At 37.7% G+C, this 18903-nt stretch overlaps 2 protein-coding genes and 1 long non-coding RNA gene across 3 annotated transcripts; 1 reads left to right on the top strand and 2 right to left on the bottom strand.

The window, feature by feature from the left end:
• Positions 1-1162: 1162 nt before the first annotated feature.
• Positions 1163-4748, top strand: LOC108648969 (uncharacterized). The gene is made up of 7 exons (XM_018097948.2): positions 1163-1420; positions 1497-1804; positions 1856-2427; positions 3657-3803; positions 3860-3970; positions 4076-4233; positions 4297-4748. Exons 1-7 carry the CDS (start codon positions 1204-1206, stop codon positions 4581-4583), a joined length of 1800 nt encoding a protein of 599 aa, XP_017953437.1. The 5' UTR covers positions 1163-1203; the 3' UTR covers positions 4584-4748.
• Positions 4749-12876: 8128 nt separating this feature from the next.
• LOC149092343 (uncharacterized) lies at positions 12877-13559 on the bottom strand. Its single transcript, XM_089256066.1, has one exon. It carries the CDS (start codon positions 13400-13402, stop codon positions 12941-12943), a length of 462 nt encoding a protein of 153 aa, XP_089112192.1. The 5' UTR covers positions 13403-13559; the 3' UTR covers positions 12877-12940.
• Positions 13560-14023: 464 nt separating this feature from the next.
• Positions 14024-15294, bottom strand: LOC108648973 (uncharacterized). Its single transcript, XR_001925430.2, has 3 exons — positions 14690-15294; positions 14219-14630; positions 14024-14163 (listed from the first exon to the last, which is right to left on the bottom strand). It is a non-coding gene; the product is annotated as an uncharacterized LOC108648973 (long non-coding RNA).
• Positions 15295-18903: the final 3609 nt, after the last annotated feature.

The raw sequence follows: 18903 nt of genomic DNA, 5'->3' as shown, positions 1-18903 counted from the left end.
TTTGTATGTATATCTGTCTCATTGTCTGCCTAAGAAAGGCAATTTATGAAGATTATTTAAATTGTCTATATGCATTCAGAACTATTTGTTTGGTATTTATATATCAGTAGAACGAAGCCAGACTGCTTGCAGAGATTGTTCTCATTGGTAGCTTAAAGGTGGACTACAACGATCTCTACCTGGTGTTGGGCTCAACATTTGAGAGAAACATAGCGTATGAGTGAAAGTTGACCTATATAAAGGGCAGCAGGTGCAGCATTTCTTTAGTCGCCCAGGCCTAGTGGGTGTCAGTCGTACAGTGTTGTAAAGTGAGGTGACGTGTGTGCAAATATTTAATGATCGTTCAGAACTGGGGGAAATACGTTGAGGAAAATATAGACGAAATACGTAAAAGAAAATACGTAAAAAATACGTAAGAGAAATACGTAAAAATATATGTAAAAGAATTACGTAAATACGATCACGTTGATGGCATACGTAAAGGAACTTGTAGTGGAAATGTATAAAGGAAATACGTAGAGGAAATATGTAAAGAAGTACGCAAAGGAAACATGTAAAGAAAATATGTAGACCAAATAAGCAGAGGAAATTCGTAAAAGAAATACTTTGGAAAAATACATGTTATATTAAAAATCCAAAGATCGGGCGATGCTTGCCCACGACTAATTATAGATGCAAATTTGAAATTTAAATTTAAATGAATTATGACAGTAGCATTATTATTTACATATTTGGTTATTATACTCGTTCACTTTGCGAGTAAGTATGTTGGCTCTGTGCGATGTTTGTGATTAAGTCCACATGAGCGCAAACCACTTCTGCGCTTCAATAGCGAACTCCTAACATTTTGAATATACACTCGTATACTCGTTTTCTGAAATGCCAAAGATCTCCCGATAAGTCCACTGTGGGCGCAAAATACGATATCTGGCACTTAGGCCATACATATATAGGGATATCTAATCAACTTTCATCTTAGAAAGGCGTGGCATATGGAACAAGCGTGAGTAGCATCGCCCGACCTAAATGAATACTAGATTTACAATATTTTTGTTTGATCAATATAGGTTGCCAATGGAATTGCCCTCATTACATTTATTCAGATTATGTTTGTTTATTGTTCAATTGTTAAATACACTTAATTTTTTTTTTTTTTTTATAATAAAAACACTTACATTAAAAAAACACACACCCACACTTACTATGTCTTGTTTTAAGCGCGAGAAGAGCCTGACGTGCTCGACCCGTCGCACCAAGTGGACTGATCGGGATCCTCTGGCGCCGAAGCCCGTCCATCCGCAGGCCTTGCGGTTCCATGGACTCTTCGGCATGTCCTATGTGCGTCAGCACGTGATGGTGGACGATCGTTGGACGCCGGGGTCGTTGACCGAGGAATATGGTGGCATGGTCGATTTGCTAGGCAAGTGAAATAGAGAGATTTTCCTATATATATATATATACTGAATATTACGTATACGGTATACCTCGTCCTTTAGCGCGTCGTGCCGAGTTTAAGCAGCACGAGACGAAAGCAAATCGTCAGCGCTACGTTTTGGAGAGTAAACGCCTCAAGATACAGTGCCGCGATGGTCGGATCAAGCTGCAGAATATCCGGGTCGGGGACTGCACCCACAAGATTCGCAATTTGCTGGACCGCCACAAGGACATGCAGCGCCTATACCAGAGAATGCCCGTAGATCAGGTGGTGGACAACATCAACCAGCGCACCTTCGTCATGCGCAAGGAGCGCGATCGCCTGGAGTGTCGACTGGGCCAGCTGAAGAAGGAATACAAGCAGAAACTAGTATAAGGCACTCTCAATTCAGTGATATCACATTCATATTGCTCTTTGCAGCTGAATCGCGCCTTGCTAGAGAATCGCATCAAATACCAGAACGAATATGTGATTGACGAGGAGGTCAAGTCACGCGACTTCATCAAAAAGATCGAGAACTCGAATGTGCGCCTAAAGGCCGTTAAGGCCATCAATAGCACATACCTGAAGATGATACAGGTGCTCCGGCACGATGCCATATTCTACGAGCCCATACTGCGATCCCTCAACGGCGACATGGAGGACCAGTCAAATTTCATAAAGCACATACTCTACTTGGGAATGCCGGCTATAGCCAAATTTAAGGAACTCAATCAGGAGTACCGCCAGCTGGAGGATAAGTCGCGGAAGAACGTGCAGGAGAAACTGCAAATGATAGCCTCCCTTATGAGCATTCGACCCACCACCCCCGTCGTGTTGACATCGCATGCCAGGCCCAAGGTGGAGATTCCACCCAGCGCCAATCCCAAGCGTTTCATGAGGGAGACGCGCAGCATGGTGGTGCTGAAGCTGGTACTGAAATCCGTCGAGAAGACCATCGAGGAAATCAAGTTTGTGACCCTGTGCTCCCAGGCCAGGGAAATCTATCCGCGGTAAGTATTATTCCCTATTCGCCTAGTTCAGGACGTGAGGCCTTTGCTCATTTGAGTTGAAAAGAATATTATCTTTGGGGTAAAATAAGATATTTTGCACATTGAAAAAGATTTCTACTGAGAATTGTTCGTGCTCTGCTTTGAAATGAATTTATGCACAGGGTGCTTCACAGTTTTGTGATAAAGAGAAAAAAATGGGATTTCTTTTAATATTTTTTTTTCTTTTTGAAGAGAAATTATAAAATATATTTATATACAGCTTAGCGCACCGCTACCTTATTGATAACTTAATCTAAACAGAATTACAATAATTTATCTACTTAAAAGCTATATTAATATTAATATTATATATGGAGATATTTATTGTTATTTATGTACATATAATTCTGACAAATTTGGAGGTGTTTATTTTTATAGTAGTTAATTTTATAACAAATTTTCATCTGATTTTGTGTTTGTTTTTGAATATAGAAAATCGCACGCATAAATTGGGACAGACAAATTAATATGAATATTAAATTAATATTTTAAATGAAAATAACATAAATATATTATTATTATTATTATTATTTTTAATTTGCAATATTTTTTAATTTAAGTCATACACACTTTTTGGTGTTAACTAATTTAAATATCCGGCTGGTTTGAGTGAGCTCAATCTATATGACTATATGGATTGTTAGCTATAATTCAATGAGACCAAGCTCTTATTAAAACAAGTTGGTTGCGACAATAATATTTACTTTATATCGCTTTCTACTTGACAAGTCGGAAAGTGGACCCTAATTGACGTTGTTCTAAGCGTTTTAGACTGGTTATGCTCTAGAATTTCAATAATTGTGCATATGCCTAAAAGAGACATATTTTATAGTAAAGTTTGTATTGTATATGCTGTCTTCAATTAAGCCAGATATTTCTCCGTTTCGCCGGATGGAATGACGAAAAAATTGAGCGTAGCCTCGAATATAGCCATTCCATTACCATTCATAATTTATTTAAGCCATACGTCAATGTGACTATGAGATATCTGTTTTCTAGAAAATTTGCAGTTGTTATCACTGACACTTATCAGTTGATTCTATATGTAGGGCAGGCGCCTGATACTTTGCTGTAAGTTGTTGCTTGATGACTTTTGTGTGATTTGTTTTGACTTTTCTATTTCTGTACTCTGTGAGAGTTTGATAGCCAGAGAGTTAGTTAGCAAGTTGAGTTGAACCATTTGCTTGCAGCATGAAGTGCCAGGTGGACAACAATGATAAGCTGCATCGGATTATCGAGTGCGATATGTTGGCCCACGAGATGCTCGAGACCAAGATGAAGTGCGCCAATGTGTTGAAGGGCGTGCTCATGAACAATTTATCTGAGGAGGAAATTAAGTGAGCAAATGCTGCTTACAATGTGAATTCCAATTAGTTTCAATCCTTTTTAATAGCCGCATGGAGCTCTTGAAGGACTTGCGCAAAACTTACGCCGAAGAATTGGTGAAAGAGCAGGAGATGCTAGGATATCTGAAGAATCGGGGCGATGCATTTGTCATGTTGCGGTAAGCGGGAAACGCTATACATACATATTTCTCTAATATATGTTAAAACTCTGGTCAAGGGCCCTATTCCCAGCTCTATTTATTAATCATTCCGTTCCCTTGCAGCGTCAGCATTTGGAATATGATTGAGATCCTGCGACACGTGGATCGCCAGCCAAAGCTGTTGCGTTCCCAGTATCCGAATTCGTACTTGAAATTGCCGCTTCTGAAATTCGAAATGCTCAATGTTCGCTCAGCGGCGCCAGAGATTTACGAGGAGAACAGTTGAGTATTAGATCAAAGAGTATTTCTATTGTCAGATCATAGCAAATTTGATTTCCTCACAGTCGATGTTGTGATGCACCTCCTGAAGCGCAAACTGTATAAGCTGATGAAATCTTATCTGATGGAAATGAAACCGGCTCTGATAGCTCGCAACAGGGAGGAGTATCACGCCGATTTCCTGGCTAGCCACAACATGTACGAGCAGGTAAATGAGAATGCGCAGCAGATTGAGCCCCTTGATGACAATGATATGCTCGTCGAGAACAAGACGCAGGCCAATGTGCCCTGCCGCAAGTACATTAAGATGCAGAGCGCCAAGTTCCTGGAGGAGCTGGCCAAGCGCGACTAATAGAGCTCGCACACTTCTCTCGCTATTTATTTTATTTAACACAAATTTTAAGTTTCTGGCCCTATTTGGAGATAAGTTGCCCAAAATTTCTTACAGTGGCGCATACACTTTTAGCTGCAGTGGAATGCAATGAATTTCGTTCATAATAAAGAGCAACGTAGAGAAGGAGCAAAATCCAAACACACTGAGGGGGAGGTAAATAACTGGATAAATCGTGAGCAGCATTTGGACAATCGTCAGCCAAACAATGGAGGCGCCGAGGCTATGATGATGTCTGCAGAAGCCGCTAGTTAACTTTATATAATTGATCCAAAATTGCTGCAAACAGTCGCCGTGGCTGGGATCTCGTCGCCTCAACTTTGGCTTTTGGCTGCGAAATGCGACGCCCTCCAGTTGAGCTAACAGAAGTCGCCACAATTGTGGCCAGAATTGCCACACAGGGCAATTGTGTGGACAGGCTAGAGTCTTCCCGTTTTATTTATGAGCTGTAGATGGGTTGATAGCCATATCGGTTCTTCGTAGTCGCATCTATTGTGCTCGAGTTCAATGACACTTGCCTGCTAAAGACTTAAGCTAAATTCATTCATTTGGCTTTCAGCTATTAATAGGGGCCATAAATCATTTCCTCTGGATTCGATTCGATAATGCAATTTCCTCTGCATAGAAAAGAAACCTCCAAAATCTATTGTGAATACTGAAATCAGACAAAAAATTAGTAACAAAATTTAAATTTAACAACTTTATTAAGACAAAACAAGTAAGAAAGCTCTAGTCGAGACTGCTCGACTACGAGATCCCCTGAACCCTACAAGCAACTGATATTTCAATAATAATTAGCACCCACACACGCACTCATGCAAACATATACACGCACACACACACAATTGCGCTTGGGTTGCGCTGCAGTGTTGGCAATATTAGGAGAACTTATTTGTGGAATAATTTAATTTCTAGACGTACGATCGTAATGAAACTTTCAGAACGTATTCATATTGTTTAAATGTATGTGTATACCGAAGCACAAGTCTCTAGTATTTGATATACGACTTTTACAAAGATTAGGGTGAGGGGGTGGATTTGGGGGTGGGGGGTAAATTTTAACAAAAACCGAAATTGTATGACATGCGTCTTAATATACATTTTAAATTTGGAGACTCTAGCTTGAAAGATGTAGGAGATATAATTATTTAAGTGATATTCGATAAGGGTTTTTATCGATAAAAAAGTATCGGAATGAGTTATCGTTTTTTAGTGATAAACTCGATATCCGCGTGATATATACGGACATTTTAAAAAAAAGGTGAAGTCTCTAGCTCTTGTATCTTCTGAAATCGACGCGTTCAAACATACGGACAGACGGACGGACGGACGGACGGACGGACGGACGGACGGACGGACGGACGGACGGACGGACGGACGGACGGACGGACAGACAGACGGACGGACGGACAGACAGACGGACAGGGCTAAATCGACTCAGCTCGTCGCCCTGATCAAGAATATATATACTTTGTGGGGTCTGCCACGCCTCCTTCTGCCTGTTACATACATTTTAACAAAACCATTATACCCTGATTTCCCATTTTCAATGGGTTCAGGGTATAAAAATAAGATAGCTGCGGCATCCTAATAATCATCATCAACGAGTAGAGACTTAATCGCAACGTAAATCTCGACTAGATCGACTAGAAAATACCCAGTTTTTTTATTTATTTATTTTTTTTATATCATACAATGTTTAAAATATTTAGTATATTTTGAAAACTGAAGAAATGGTAAACTTAGATAAAATTATGCTTGAGTGAATTAGAAAATATATTAATATTAATATCTATTAAGACTTTCTATAGATAATTATCAAACTTACTCTGCTATAAATTTTATTTTATTTATACTTATTTTGGTTTAATTTGTTTATATTTAAGGTCATAAAATATAAATTGATAGCAGAAAACCGATGGATAATTATCGATTTTTATCGATAGAAACTGACAAGGGTTAGTTATAAAACCTATATATACAGCATATGCTTCCCGCTGAGAGCTGTTTGCAGCAAACACCTTTAAAATCAGCATACCTGAATACTTATTCCAATCCATTTCGAATTCAGATTCAGGGCACAAAAACGGAGCTCGACTTTTGGGCTCCGCACGCTTCAGCTTCAATCTCGTGTGGCGCACTTGTCGCTGTATCTTTTTCGTCTCTTATTTGTATCTGCGTACACGACATCACGCGAGCTGCGCACATAAGGCTCACAAATGAGGTTATGCAAGTCCGCTTAGACAATCGGCGTGCCAACTTTTACAGCCAGGCCAATGTATATTCATATATACAGCATGCCCGATCTCTTGTATTATTCAGTCGAAAATTGTATACATTTCGTACGGCTCTTATCACCTGTTGCGGTTTTCAATGCTGATTGGCTGGCAGAGTGGTGGGCGGGGGGCGTGCTTCCGACTAAAGAAATTCCGCACAAGTGCCAAAAATTAGCTGACGATATTTCGCGGTTGCCCTTAAGAGCCAATGTTGCGGCCATTGAATGAAAAATAAGACTTAAACACAAATTGCTTGCTCCAGTTCATTTCTTTTGTAAGTGCTCAAATTAGGTTGTTGTGTAAATAATACGAATAAATACAATCGCCGTCATCTAAATAAGTCTAGTTGATATATAAAACCGTTTGCATTTTTTTCATTTTAATTGGTATAAAATATGTGTAAATGTATAAAAATTATATTTAAAATAATTCGAATTTGGGAAATGAAAAAATTTGTAATGTTTTTTTTTTGTTTTTTTTTGTTTTTTTTTTTTTTGTGATAACATACCTATGTATGAAAAAAAAAAATGTTCAGTAAAAACTAAATTTTCTCAATTTAATGTGTGTATTTAAATATAAATTTAAAAAAATATAAATTATAAAAAAATTAATGTTCTTAAATTTGTACTAGGTATATATTGAAAATTAAAATTTAATAACTGTGTATTTTTTCATTGAGAGTACACGAATTATATTTTAATATGTTTTAGCACAAAGCAAATTTTTGTCTAAAATATAAAATCAAAATACATTTTAATAAAAAACTTGTAAGAAAAAAATGTTTTTTTTTTCTAAAATATAAATTCAAAAAAATTTTAAATAAAAAATATAAATGTTTATTTCTTTTATTTTCTTTAATTTATTTTATTGCTATTATTATTATATTTTGAGCATGTATTTATTTTAGCGTCAATGGCTGTATATATGGAGATGAAATTAATAGAAATGAGGGCAGCTGTCAGCTGTGCGCTGCGATTGACCTGTGTGCCACACACGCGCATGCACACGCGCTCACACACACACGCACACACTATAGACATTAGTGAAAAACTAATTTGTTAAGGCTCGCCCTTAATACGGCTAAGTACACATGCATAATTCAATTATAAACATATTTATCATCAACATGAGCTCAAGCGGTGCATAATAAATCATATACATATACATATCTGTACGGAAATATTGAGTAATGGAAACAGATCAATTTGGAATCGCTTCTGAGGTAGGTCTCCTTCCAGTCGAACATGACCCCAGCCGAGCAAAACGAATTGAATATTTGAGTAATGTAAATATACATTTCGATTGTCTGGCAGACAGACCTATTTAACCCGATGCTTTGCACTCTTGGCCCAAAGAGCAGCTGCAGTTGGCAGCTCCTATAGTTAGCTTCTTTTTTGTTTTTTCCTGGTTTTGCTTCTTTTTGGCTTTTACCATTCGAACGGTTACAACATTTTCCAGAAGCCACAGCCCCACAGAGACCGCAAACGGCTTGGGGTATTGATAATTATGAACCTTCTTGAATGTTGGCGGCAGTTTGTGTTTGAAATAATTCGTGAAGGAGTCGCAGATTCGTGGCTAAAACAATTGGTAGTCAGTCAACTTAACGCGAACTGCGAAACTGGCCAATTTTTATGCTTTTTTCAGCCAGCCGAATCGTGGCCAACGCTTTTTTCTCTTCTCTCCTTTTCGTACAAATTGTAAAACGAAGACGGACAATGGACATTATACACAGTAAGATTGGGTATGAAAAAGTGTGGATACTCTAAAACGGATCAATTAGGGATATTTAAATGTAGATTGTTAAATATATAGTAGATATATACATAAAAGATATTCAAAAATGCAAAATATGTAGGTGTAGACTGGAATGATTTTGATGAAAGAGTGAATACGAAAGGAGATTATAAAACGTGGATGAGCGCTGCGATTTCTGAAAGAAAGAACACGGTCTGGTAGATGCTCACACATACTTTTTTAATACTAATTTGAGGTCTTAAAGAGGCTTTAAATTTTCATTTTAATAATAAAACCCGAAATCATACAGTAAAATTCTTAAAAAAAAATAATAATAATAAAATAAATATAAATACTGTAATTGAATAAAAATTATAATAATAACAAAAACAATTTTAAATTTTCGAGGATAATCGAGAGAATCTATTTAATTAAATATAGCTTTTGCTACAACTTTAAACTTTTGTATTTAATTTTGTTATTTGACTTGAATACGCTAAATTTAATATATATATTTTTGCAATATTGTCATAGTCTCTGTTCGCTTAGAGTATTAAAGCGAATTTACTGCGCGCATGCAGCTCCTAGGAAATTATCTTGTCAATGGCTGCGCTTCAATTGCGGTCCAGTCTCTTGCATGGGCTGGGCTGTGCCCATGTGGAGCCCATGTGCACACGTCGGGATGGTTAGGATGGATGGGGTAGCGGGCGGGGCATGTAAGTGAAGGCAGCTACCAGCTTGAGCTTCCCTTTTGGCGAACAGACTTCTTTTTGAGGTGTGTTCCTGCTGTTTGCATGCGATACTCGCTGAGCAGCCCATCGCATCGCATCGCATCGTATTCGTGCAATATTTCTTCTTCATTTGTTGGCATAATTTACATATGGTTATGTAAGCCGAATCCGACTGCTTCATGTTTTATTTAATTGCCAAAATCCAGCAAACGGCCAAATGGAGAAAGATCCGTCAATCGGGCACAGCAAAAAGCTAGCCTAATATCGTTTTCAGCACTCCGTGGAGCGATTACTTTGGGATGGGTGCGTATCCGTTGTCCAATTTGTGGGCCATTTCTCGGTCACAGCATGAGAGCAGCGCTATAATTGGTAAACAAATTCTCAATTAACATAAGCCGAATGGCGCGCTCAGTCGAGCACTTTCCAATTGAGTCAATGCTTTCGACCGTTTAGAGGGAGAGATATGGCACATTGTTGTATTGTTATATTTTGTATATTAGCAATAAAAGTTCTTTTGATTTTGCTCTCGCTCCCATATCCCCCCGCGAAACCGGCTTTGGGCTCAAAACAAAACTTGACAAATGTTTTTATTTTTTGTATATTTTTTTGCTATAAATAAATCTGTGTGACCAACAAAAGCGGGCCAACAAAAGCCGATTTAAATACATATTCAAGCCATTCATGATTATGCAATTTATAAAATTAAGTGAGAATGTCAAACACGCAAACTGCGTTTTGTTGTTGTTTTGGATTCTTTCATGTATTTTATACTTGTTTCACTTCGATTTGGCCAATAATCTCGACTTAGTTCTAAGTAAAAAATGAAACTTTCCCAGCATAAGCAAATGATTCAGGCAACGAACTTGGCCGCCAGAATTGGAAAATGTCATGCATAAATATAGTAATAATGTTGTGAGCTCTGCCTAATTAAGTGCGCCCCATAAATATTCAAAATCGCTGATTGATCAAGAGGAGTCGCAGCTCCATCGCAGCTCAATGCGGCTGCACGTTCCATTTCGTGTTGGGATGCTATTAAAGCGCAGTCGAATTTGATTCTAGGCGGCCGCAGCATATTGCAAAATCACTCTCACAATCTTATATTCAGAAATATATAAAGATATACATATATATAAGTAGGAATTGGCGGCTGTGTGAGCGCCATAACCACTTATTATTTTAATTAAATTTTATGATAAAGACAAAGCCAACCAGCCGCCCAGTTGTCAATGGCAAAAGCCAAAACAAATGTGCTTGTTATACCCTGCATAACATTTAGCTGTTGCAATGGGTAGATAGATGGATGAAAAGAGAGAACAGATACGGAAATAGCAAAAAATGCTCTGTCCAATTAACAACATCTTTTCCGGTGTAAATAAAAATTAAAACAGTGAACTTGGCCCTGAAAATAATTGTCAATTTTTGAACGCCACTCAGGTGTTTACTATATTAGGCTAAAGTAAATACAATTACTGCAATGTAATTATAATTTTTGTTGATTTATATGAGACGCTTTATTTTCACTATGACTATGGTATACTAAAGCATTGTTTTACATTTTTGAGTAAAGTTATTATAATTTATTTCTTCATTTATATAATTTTGCAATAAATGATTTTTCAATTTTTGGTTTGTTTTTAGTTTAACTAAAAATACTCTAAAATCTGTACAATTCATCTTTTATACAGGGTAGCTTTAGTCGATGAGAGCTCGACTTTTTGCTGCAATTATGCAATTGTTTAGCTTGGCCCGCGCTGGTTAGCTTCTCGCGTTCTCGACGGCAGCTGCTGCTGCTGCTGCTGGATCTATGCAAATTCTATGTCTTTATGCCGAAGCGAAATAATTATACATACAGCTGTAGTTATCAGCAAATTGAAACAACAGCCGCAACGAGTAGACCTTAGGACCCCCGAAAATCTATTGTCGATTGCAGCAACGCCCACGATTTTGGCCAAGTCAAATGCAAGGCAAAACAACAACAACAACAACAACAACAACGACAACAGCAGCAACAATGTTGTCTCTTGCCCTTCAATAGCAGCGGCAGCTGCTTGGCATTGTTATTGCTGCAGTTGTTGTTGTTGTTGTTTTTGATACTGCGACTGTTGCTGCTGCTGCTGCTACTGCTGCTGCTGTTGTGCAGCATGATAATGCAAACATTATGCACTTCATTTCATTTGGATTGAAGATTGAAGTAGCGGTGTTTTTTCTCTTTTCAATACCTCAATTAACTCATTATGCGCATGCGCAACTTCTGTTTAGCCGAAAATCTTGCAGCTTTGTTTGCCCAAGATGTCTATCACACCAGAAGCTTACACGACCATTTTTTCAGCATCTGAGATTTCACATCTCGTGAGCAGGGATAGTCGCTTGCTTCTGGTTAGGAAATCGTGAGCTGTTGGCAAAAACAGTTCCGTTTTAACGTTGCGCTTGAGTTAATTGGTAATCTGTTTTATTAAAGCTCAGAAAACTCTTGAAAGCGAACAATATTTACAATCTACAGGTATTTAAATGAACAAACCGAAGGTTGAGGTAATGCTAAAGCTGCATAGTTAAGTTGTATATAAGTCTGATTCGTTCAAATCAGAGTAAATATTAAAAAATCAAAAGCTGGGAGTGCTCGACTGGAAGACACCCGAACTCTTATATATAAAATTCCTGCATAAATGACACTGATGTCACGTAAAAATTACTTCACCCAAATGCTTGCATTTGCAAAAGCGCAAGTATAAATAAATTGGTATTCATTGCAGGCACCTTTATTAAAAATTCCAAAAAATTCTTTAAAATTTCATTGTAATACACATTCTTTTGCATTGCTTCTGCTTCAAGTATATTTCTATTGTACAACATTTTACGTGATAAGCAATAATTTTTTTTTTTTCAAATATATTATATAGGTTCGATAGATCTTTTCCCTTAGGTAACAAATAAATTATCTTTAGTATTGAGATTAACTTAAAATTTATTATATTATTTGAAATAATTGCGTGTGCGATTGTCATATAAGAAAATTTCAGCTGTGCCTAGGCCAGGGGCACCATTCATTCGACATCTGTCTCGCTAAGATACTTTGCATCCCAGGCAGCCATGAAATCTCATAGACTGCACGCTGTGTGTAAGATATGGTATACTATTAGTGGCCATCTGAGAGTTGCGTTCAGCTCGTCTCATAGTTAGGAGATTGGTATGTAGCTAGAAAAAGTTGTGAGGGGACTCAAGTCAAAATTGACCCGGGACAACGCTTGTCTCGCTTTCCACGAGAGACATTTGCCCGGTGGCATATATATTAGATATTTTCAAACAAATCAGGAACGACCCGACAGTTCAGTTATTGTTAAGGACGCCAGATATTGAATAAATCAAATTCACTGAACTTGAATGACAACGGTATTATGTTGGGCTCTACGCAATTTAAAGGTCCGGTTAAATCTGCAAAGGCATTCATATATCAGAGCTTAAGTTATATTCGTGAATGATGGCGAGTATTTCGTGCTACTTTACTTTGGTTCTGAGTTTATCCGAAAAAATTTAACTTGTATTCGCTAGTAGGTTCAAGGAGACTATCCAGACAAATCATTTACGTTTGCGGAAAATTCTCCAAGTCCAATTGCTCCTCGATTTGATGAGACACTTGCTTGCCGAGCCTCGTGCTGTCAGGCATTGCCGTTGGCAGCTGCTTTCCCGGCATGTTCTCTGTCGTCTGTTCGCGACTGTGAGGGAGCCGCCTGAGGTGTATTATTTTTGTGTCGCAGTTGGAGAAGAGTCGACACCACGCCGAGGGCCAATGGCAGCGGCACGGGGGAATGTGTTCCAGATTGTCGTTAGTCTTTGGCAGCATTCTCAGGCCGGATTGGCGCATTTGCCTCAGCCTGGCCACATCCTCCATCGCAATAATCAGGGTGAAGATCATCAGCGCACATAATGTGGCAATTACCAGGAAAAAGAGAACATTCTGCAGCACTGTCTCCACGCAGTTGACAAGCTTCGACAGAAGCCGGCGGCCCCTTGAGGGCTTCGTCTCATCTTCCCCGAGCTCCATATTGCGAACACTAAGAACTGCTTAAAATTTTGTTTACATTTATATATGTAAATACATATGCTTACAGAATGTATTTTTCCTAAAAATCTAAAATCAAATACTAAAACTAACTAATGATGCAGAGAAATGGAATGACTTAAAACTCTGTGAGCCTCTGTTACTTGATAAAGTAAGAGTGCTCGACTAGGAGATCCCCTGCATGGAGCTGACATTCCAATCATTCTATTCACCCATTCTCATACACACGCATGAATTATCGTTAAAGGGAAATGGGACTGATCAATCAAATATATTCTTGTACTGCGTATGGACAGACAGACCGATACATGACTCAGCTCGTCATCCTGATCAAGAATATATATAGTTTATGGGTTCTGCCACGACTCTCTGCCGGTTACATACATTTCCAATATACTGTTTTCCCATTTTCACGACTTGTAGCGCTGTCAACCCGATTGACAGCTATATATCTCTGGTGATCCGTCGTTACTATCTGCACTACTGCACTACTATGCTTTAAGCTATAATTGTGAAGAATGACATGACATCCCCAATCGAAAAGCATTGGCAAAACCAGCTTATAATATTCCCCATATGGAACCCATTTAAAGAAAACCATGCGACTTATTGAAATATTTATGTCATTATTTACAGGATGGGATATATCATGTGTGTAGTCAGCAATAGGGATAGTGTTTTTTTTAAGGGGTAGTTTTATAGTTATTTGCGGAAGACATCTTTTGATATGAATCGGGATCCAGCTGTGAAATAGTTGAATAAGCATTAATTAGTTCTCACAGGGCATTCGAGACTCACCTTTTTGCTGCCTCCGAAACAAATTGAAAAGCTGGGCGTCAAAACACATGTAGTTATAATGGCCATTTGAGAGTTGCATGCTGCTTATCTCATAGTTAGGATTTGCGTATTGTTATGTATCTTTAGGTTTAGGTATTGCTGCGTATGCAAGTGTTTGCATATTGTTAATATTGACCCGGGACTATGTCTCAATCTTGACGAGAGACATTTGCCCGGTGGCATATATATATTATTTAACTTCAAACTTTATCAGGAGATACCCGACAGTTCGGAACTTTAAGTGACGCCACAGTAGAGGGGGAAATGGTGTGCTAATGACAAGTAAGGTGCAGTTGTTTCTATTTACAGAGTGATATACGTGTGTGCCATATTGGTTATAATTAATTGCCTCTATTTACGGCTTATTTGTATTCTGAAAATAATTCAAATTAGCATGTGTATCCACACATAGGGATCTATGGTTATATTTACCGACAAGCTGATAACTGAAGACGTATTCACCGGCTGAGGATGGCTCGTCTCGGGGCAGTTGGCTGGCGGTTGAACAGGTGGCACCATTCCCTGGGCCAGAGGCAACCGTCGGAGCGCGGTCGGCGCTTGAGTTCCTGCGCCGTCAAACTGTTGAATGCTGAGAAAAACAGCACAAAAATCAGCGCCGACACCGAGAAACAGATGAGAAATATCAGCAGCTCCCGTAGAAGAACCTTTAAAAACCCGACGAAAGTATCGGGCTCCTCCTCGTCGCCATTAGAATTTCGCTTCAATTTATTAAGCACTGTCATTACAAATGAAAAAAAAAAAAACAAACAAAAAAAATACAAAACTAGTTTTTAGCAAAAATTTGACATAAAAAATAATTCCGAAGCCGAAATAATGAAAACAACTTTGCGTTGAAAATGCCAAAGATATATAGAAACTAAAATTTTTGTGCCTCCTGCATTTAGAATATTCTCAAATGCAATGGCAAAAAATTGTAAAATTTTGTTGGTTACACAAAAAATTTATTTCTTATTGAAATTTGGAAGCCGAAATATGGTGTTAGCTGCTCAACGTGAGCACCTAATATGATTGAAATATGTTTGCCTCCAGCTTAGGTACCAAATCGTTTGCCGATGAAATCCAGGGCCTACTGTTGTTTGAGCATTTTCCCAACTTTCCCTAGCAGCTAGGTGCTGACCGAATCTCAAGCTCAATTTGGTGTAATTGAAGGCCTTTAACGGCATTTTAGCGATCCATTAGACTGGCGTTTGATGTGATTGAATTATTGGACACTTAAATGGGCGTCTCGAGCCCAACTTGCAGATGTCCAATGCGATGCCCCCTCTGGCGTGGAAAAGCGTGAAAAACCTCTTTATTGTTGCCCATTTAGCAGCTCTCTCAACACTTCTGTTCCTGTCTCGCTCCACCAATTCCCCCTCCGCAATTCGAAGACTTCACATATCGTATTATTGCTGCTAATGAAGATGTTGCCCCATGGGACGAGAGCTCTGGCGTTTTATTAGTCCGGAAGTGTTATACTACATGTTGGAATCTGCACATCTCCGACAGTTGACTGCAATGCACAGTGGTTGCGCCCATAGGCCAAAAGTCAAAAAATCCATCGCAACCAATTTTGACAAAACCCACACAAATTGACTCTTAAATGTCCAAACTTCTTAATGGCAAACCGGGTTTTCCTAGATTTTCACTGGTACTTTTTAAAAATAGCATTGAAATGCCGAAAACGTGCTCATTTTCGCACAGCTGATGCGCTCAGTAAGCTTTTTTTCACTTTAGCGTTGCATTTCAAAGTGGTCATACGTTATCTTAAGTGGTCCAGATTAATTTTTTTAGTATGGATGTTGAAGTACAAGGTGTTTACTCTAATTTCCAATCAAAATTGCTAGTCAACTAATCAAATTGTTATTGTTAAATTAATTTGTTTGATTTAATCTTTTTATGTATGTTTTTAAGCGCCTTTTTTATGTTTAGGTGGACTTTTAGTTATGATCCCACAAAATTCCACAGAAATATTTTATATCCCCGTATTTGTCTGACTTTTAAGGTAATAAATGTGTTTAGTTTAGGTGCCAAAATTTGCCCATGCATTTATAAACGTAAATAAAGCGACGGCGTCTCCCATTATAAAAGGTCAGCTGTGCCCTGCGAAACGTCTGATTGGCGTAATGTTTTGTTGTTTTTGTCTCTCTTTTCGTCGTTTGTGGTTATATATGATTTGAAAATTGATTATTCTTTTATTAATTAATCGTTTTTATTTGATTTGGTTGATTGAATTTCGTAGACAATTTTTATAGGTGTGTTTTTACGCGCCTATATATTTTTGATTTTTGGTGCACAACAAATGGAACCAATGCAGAAAAACTAAAGACACTGATAGAATTTGTACACATTGAAATTAAAAAGAGCCGACCTGGATGATTTGCCAAAGCGTATTTCGTTCATTTGTAAAAGATTCGCAACTCTTTGGCAAAAACACAATCGTACAAAATTCTCTGTAATGCAATATCAAAATATTTGGCTTAAAGAAAAGGAAACAATTACATTGCGCTGTGTATACCCAAAGCAACTGTTCATCGAGTCAAAGAAAGTTACCTTGCACAAAAAAAAAAAAAAAAAAAACCAAATTATTGAACAGTACATTCAAATTATTATTAGAAGAGTAAATATATGTAAATATAATCATAGAACTTGATAATTTTAGTTTTTCTTACTATTTGCTTCATTTATTTTTAATAAATCATCTGTTTTGTTCTAATGTTATATTAGAAAAAAAATTTTTGTTGAGGTTACGTATTGGTGTAGGGTGTTGGTGGGCTATACGACTTATTTAGGCATGCTATATTACTTATTATATTTTTATAGAATTTTGGAAAAAATTTCATCATTTTATCTCCACTAGAAGTACTTTTGGCCGCTCTCCCCATACAAGCGCAACCACTGTGCAATGGGCACTGATAGATGAAGCACGTTAGGGGTAATTGGAGTTTAATTTGATTAAAGCATTGACGCTTACGTAATGCCCGTTATTTAACAGTTATTTTTAAGGCATCTTTGAGGATGCTATACCAGATGCAGATGGTAATGAAGCCCTGCAGTAAAGAGGCCATACTTTATATGAAGTCTTTAAGTTATCTATATGAAATGGTTTAGTTAGGTATTTTTCTGTATCTCTGTATCTGTATCTGTATCTGTATCTGTATCTGTATCTGTATCTGTATCTGTATCTGTATCTGTATCTGTATCTGTATCTGTATCTGTATCTGTATCTGTATCTGTATCTGTATCTGTATCTGTATCTGTATCTGTATCTGTCTCTGTATCTGTATCTGTATCTCTGTATCTCTGTAACTCTGTAACTCTGTATCTCTGTATCTCTGTATCTCTGTATCTCTGTATCTCTGTATCTCTGTATCTGTATCTGTATCTGTATCTGTATCTGTATCTGTATCTGTATCTGTATCTGTATCTGTATCTGTATCTGTATCTGTATCTGTATCTGTATCTGTATCTGTATCTGTATCTGTATCTGTATCTGTATCTGTATCTGTATCTGTATCTGTATCTGTATCTGTATCTGTATCTGTATCTGTATCTGTATCTGTATCTGTATCTGTATCTGTATCTGTATCTGTATCTGTATCTGTATCTGTATCTGTATCTGTATCTGTATCTGTATCTGTATCTGTATCTGTATCTGTATCTGTATCTGTATCTGTATCTGTATCTGTATCTGTATCTGTATCTGTATCTGTATCTGTATCTGTATCTGTATCTGTATCTGTATCTGTATCTGTATCTGTATCTGTATCTGTATCTGTATCTGTATCTGTATCTGTATCTGTATCTGTATCTGTATCTGTATCTGTATCTGTATCTGTATCTGTATCTGTATCTGTATCTGTTCTGTATCTGTATCTGTATCTGTATCTGTATCTGTATCTGTATCTGTATCTGTATCTGTATCTGTATCTGTATCTGTATCTGTATCTGTATCTGTATCTGTATCTGTATCTGTATCTGTATCTGTATCTGTATCTGTATCTGTATCTGTATCTGTATCTGTATCTGTATCTGTATCTCTGTATCTCTGTATCTCTGTATCTCTGTATCTCTGTATCTCTGTATCTCTGTATCTCTGTATCTCTGTATCTCTGTATCTCTGTATCTCTGTATATCTGTATCTCTGTATCTCTGTATCTCTGTGTCTCTGTATCTCTGTATCTTTGTATCTCTGTATTTCTGTATCTGTGTATCTCTGTATCTGTATGTCTGTATCTGTATCTCTGTGTATCTATCTCTGTATCTGTACCTCCGAATCTGTCATTTAAACTTTGTCTACTTTGACTGATGCTCCAGTAACTTACAATCACTTAAGTCTCTATGTTTTCCAATTTTCAATTCTAATGTATGTTTTTGGACTCTGCAGCAATACTTAATTATGGATACTTAAATTTAATAACCGGAAAATGTTTGTAATGCAGCGGAAAGAGTAACAAAAGTAAGAACTATTAAGCAGACGAGTCTTTTCCAAATCCCCGATTATTTGGATTTCTTTAGAGTAATTTTTGAAACCTCTTTCAATGGCTGCTGGCATTCAATTACGCTGGCTGTTATATCACCCAGTGCATAGGCTGCGAGTGCAATTTAAGTGCAAGCCAAGTGCTGATAAGCAGCGGCAGCCCGGG

This window comes from Drosophila navojoa, chromosome 2 (assembly GCF_054131105.1).
Source record: "Drosophila navojoa isolate 15081-1374.11 chromosome 2, UAZ_NAV_1.0, whole genome shotgun sequence".
NCBI lineage: Eukaryota > Metazoa > Arthropoda > Insecta > Diptera > Drosophilidae > Drosophila > Drosophila navojoa.
The sequence above is the reverse complement of the archived record's forward strand: the minus strand, read 5'-3'. Positions and strand labels throughout refer to the sequence as shown.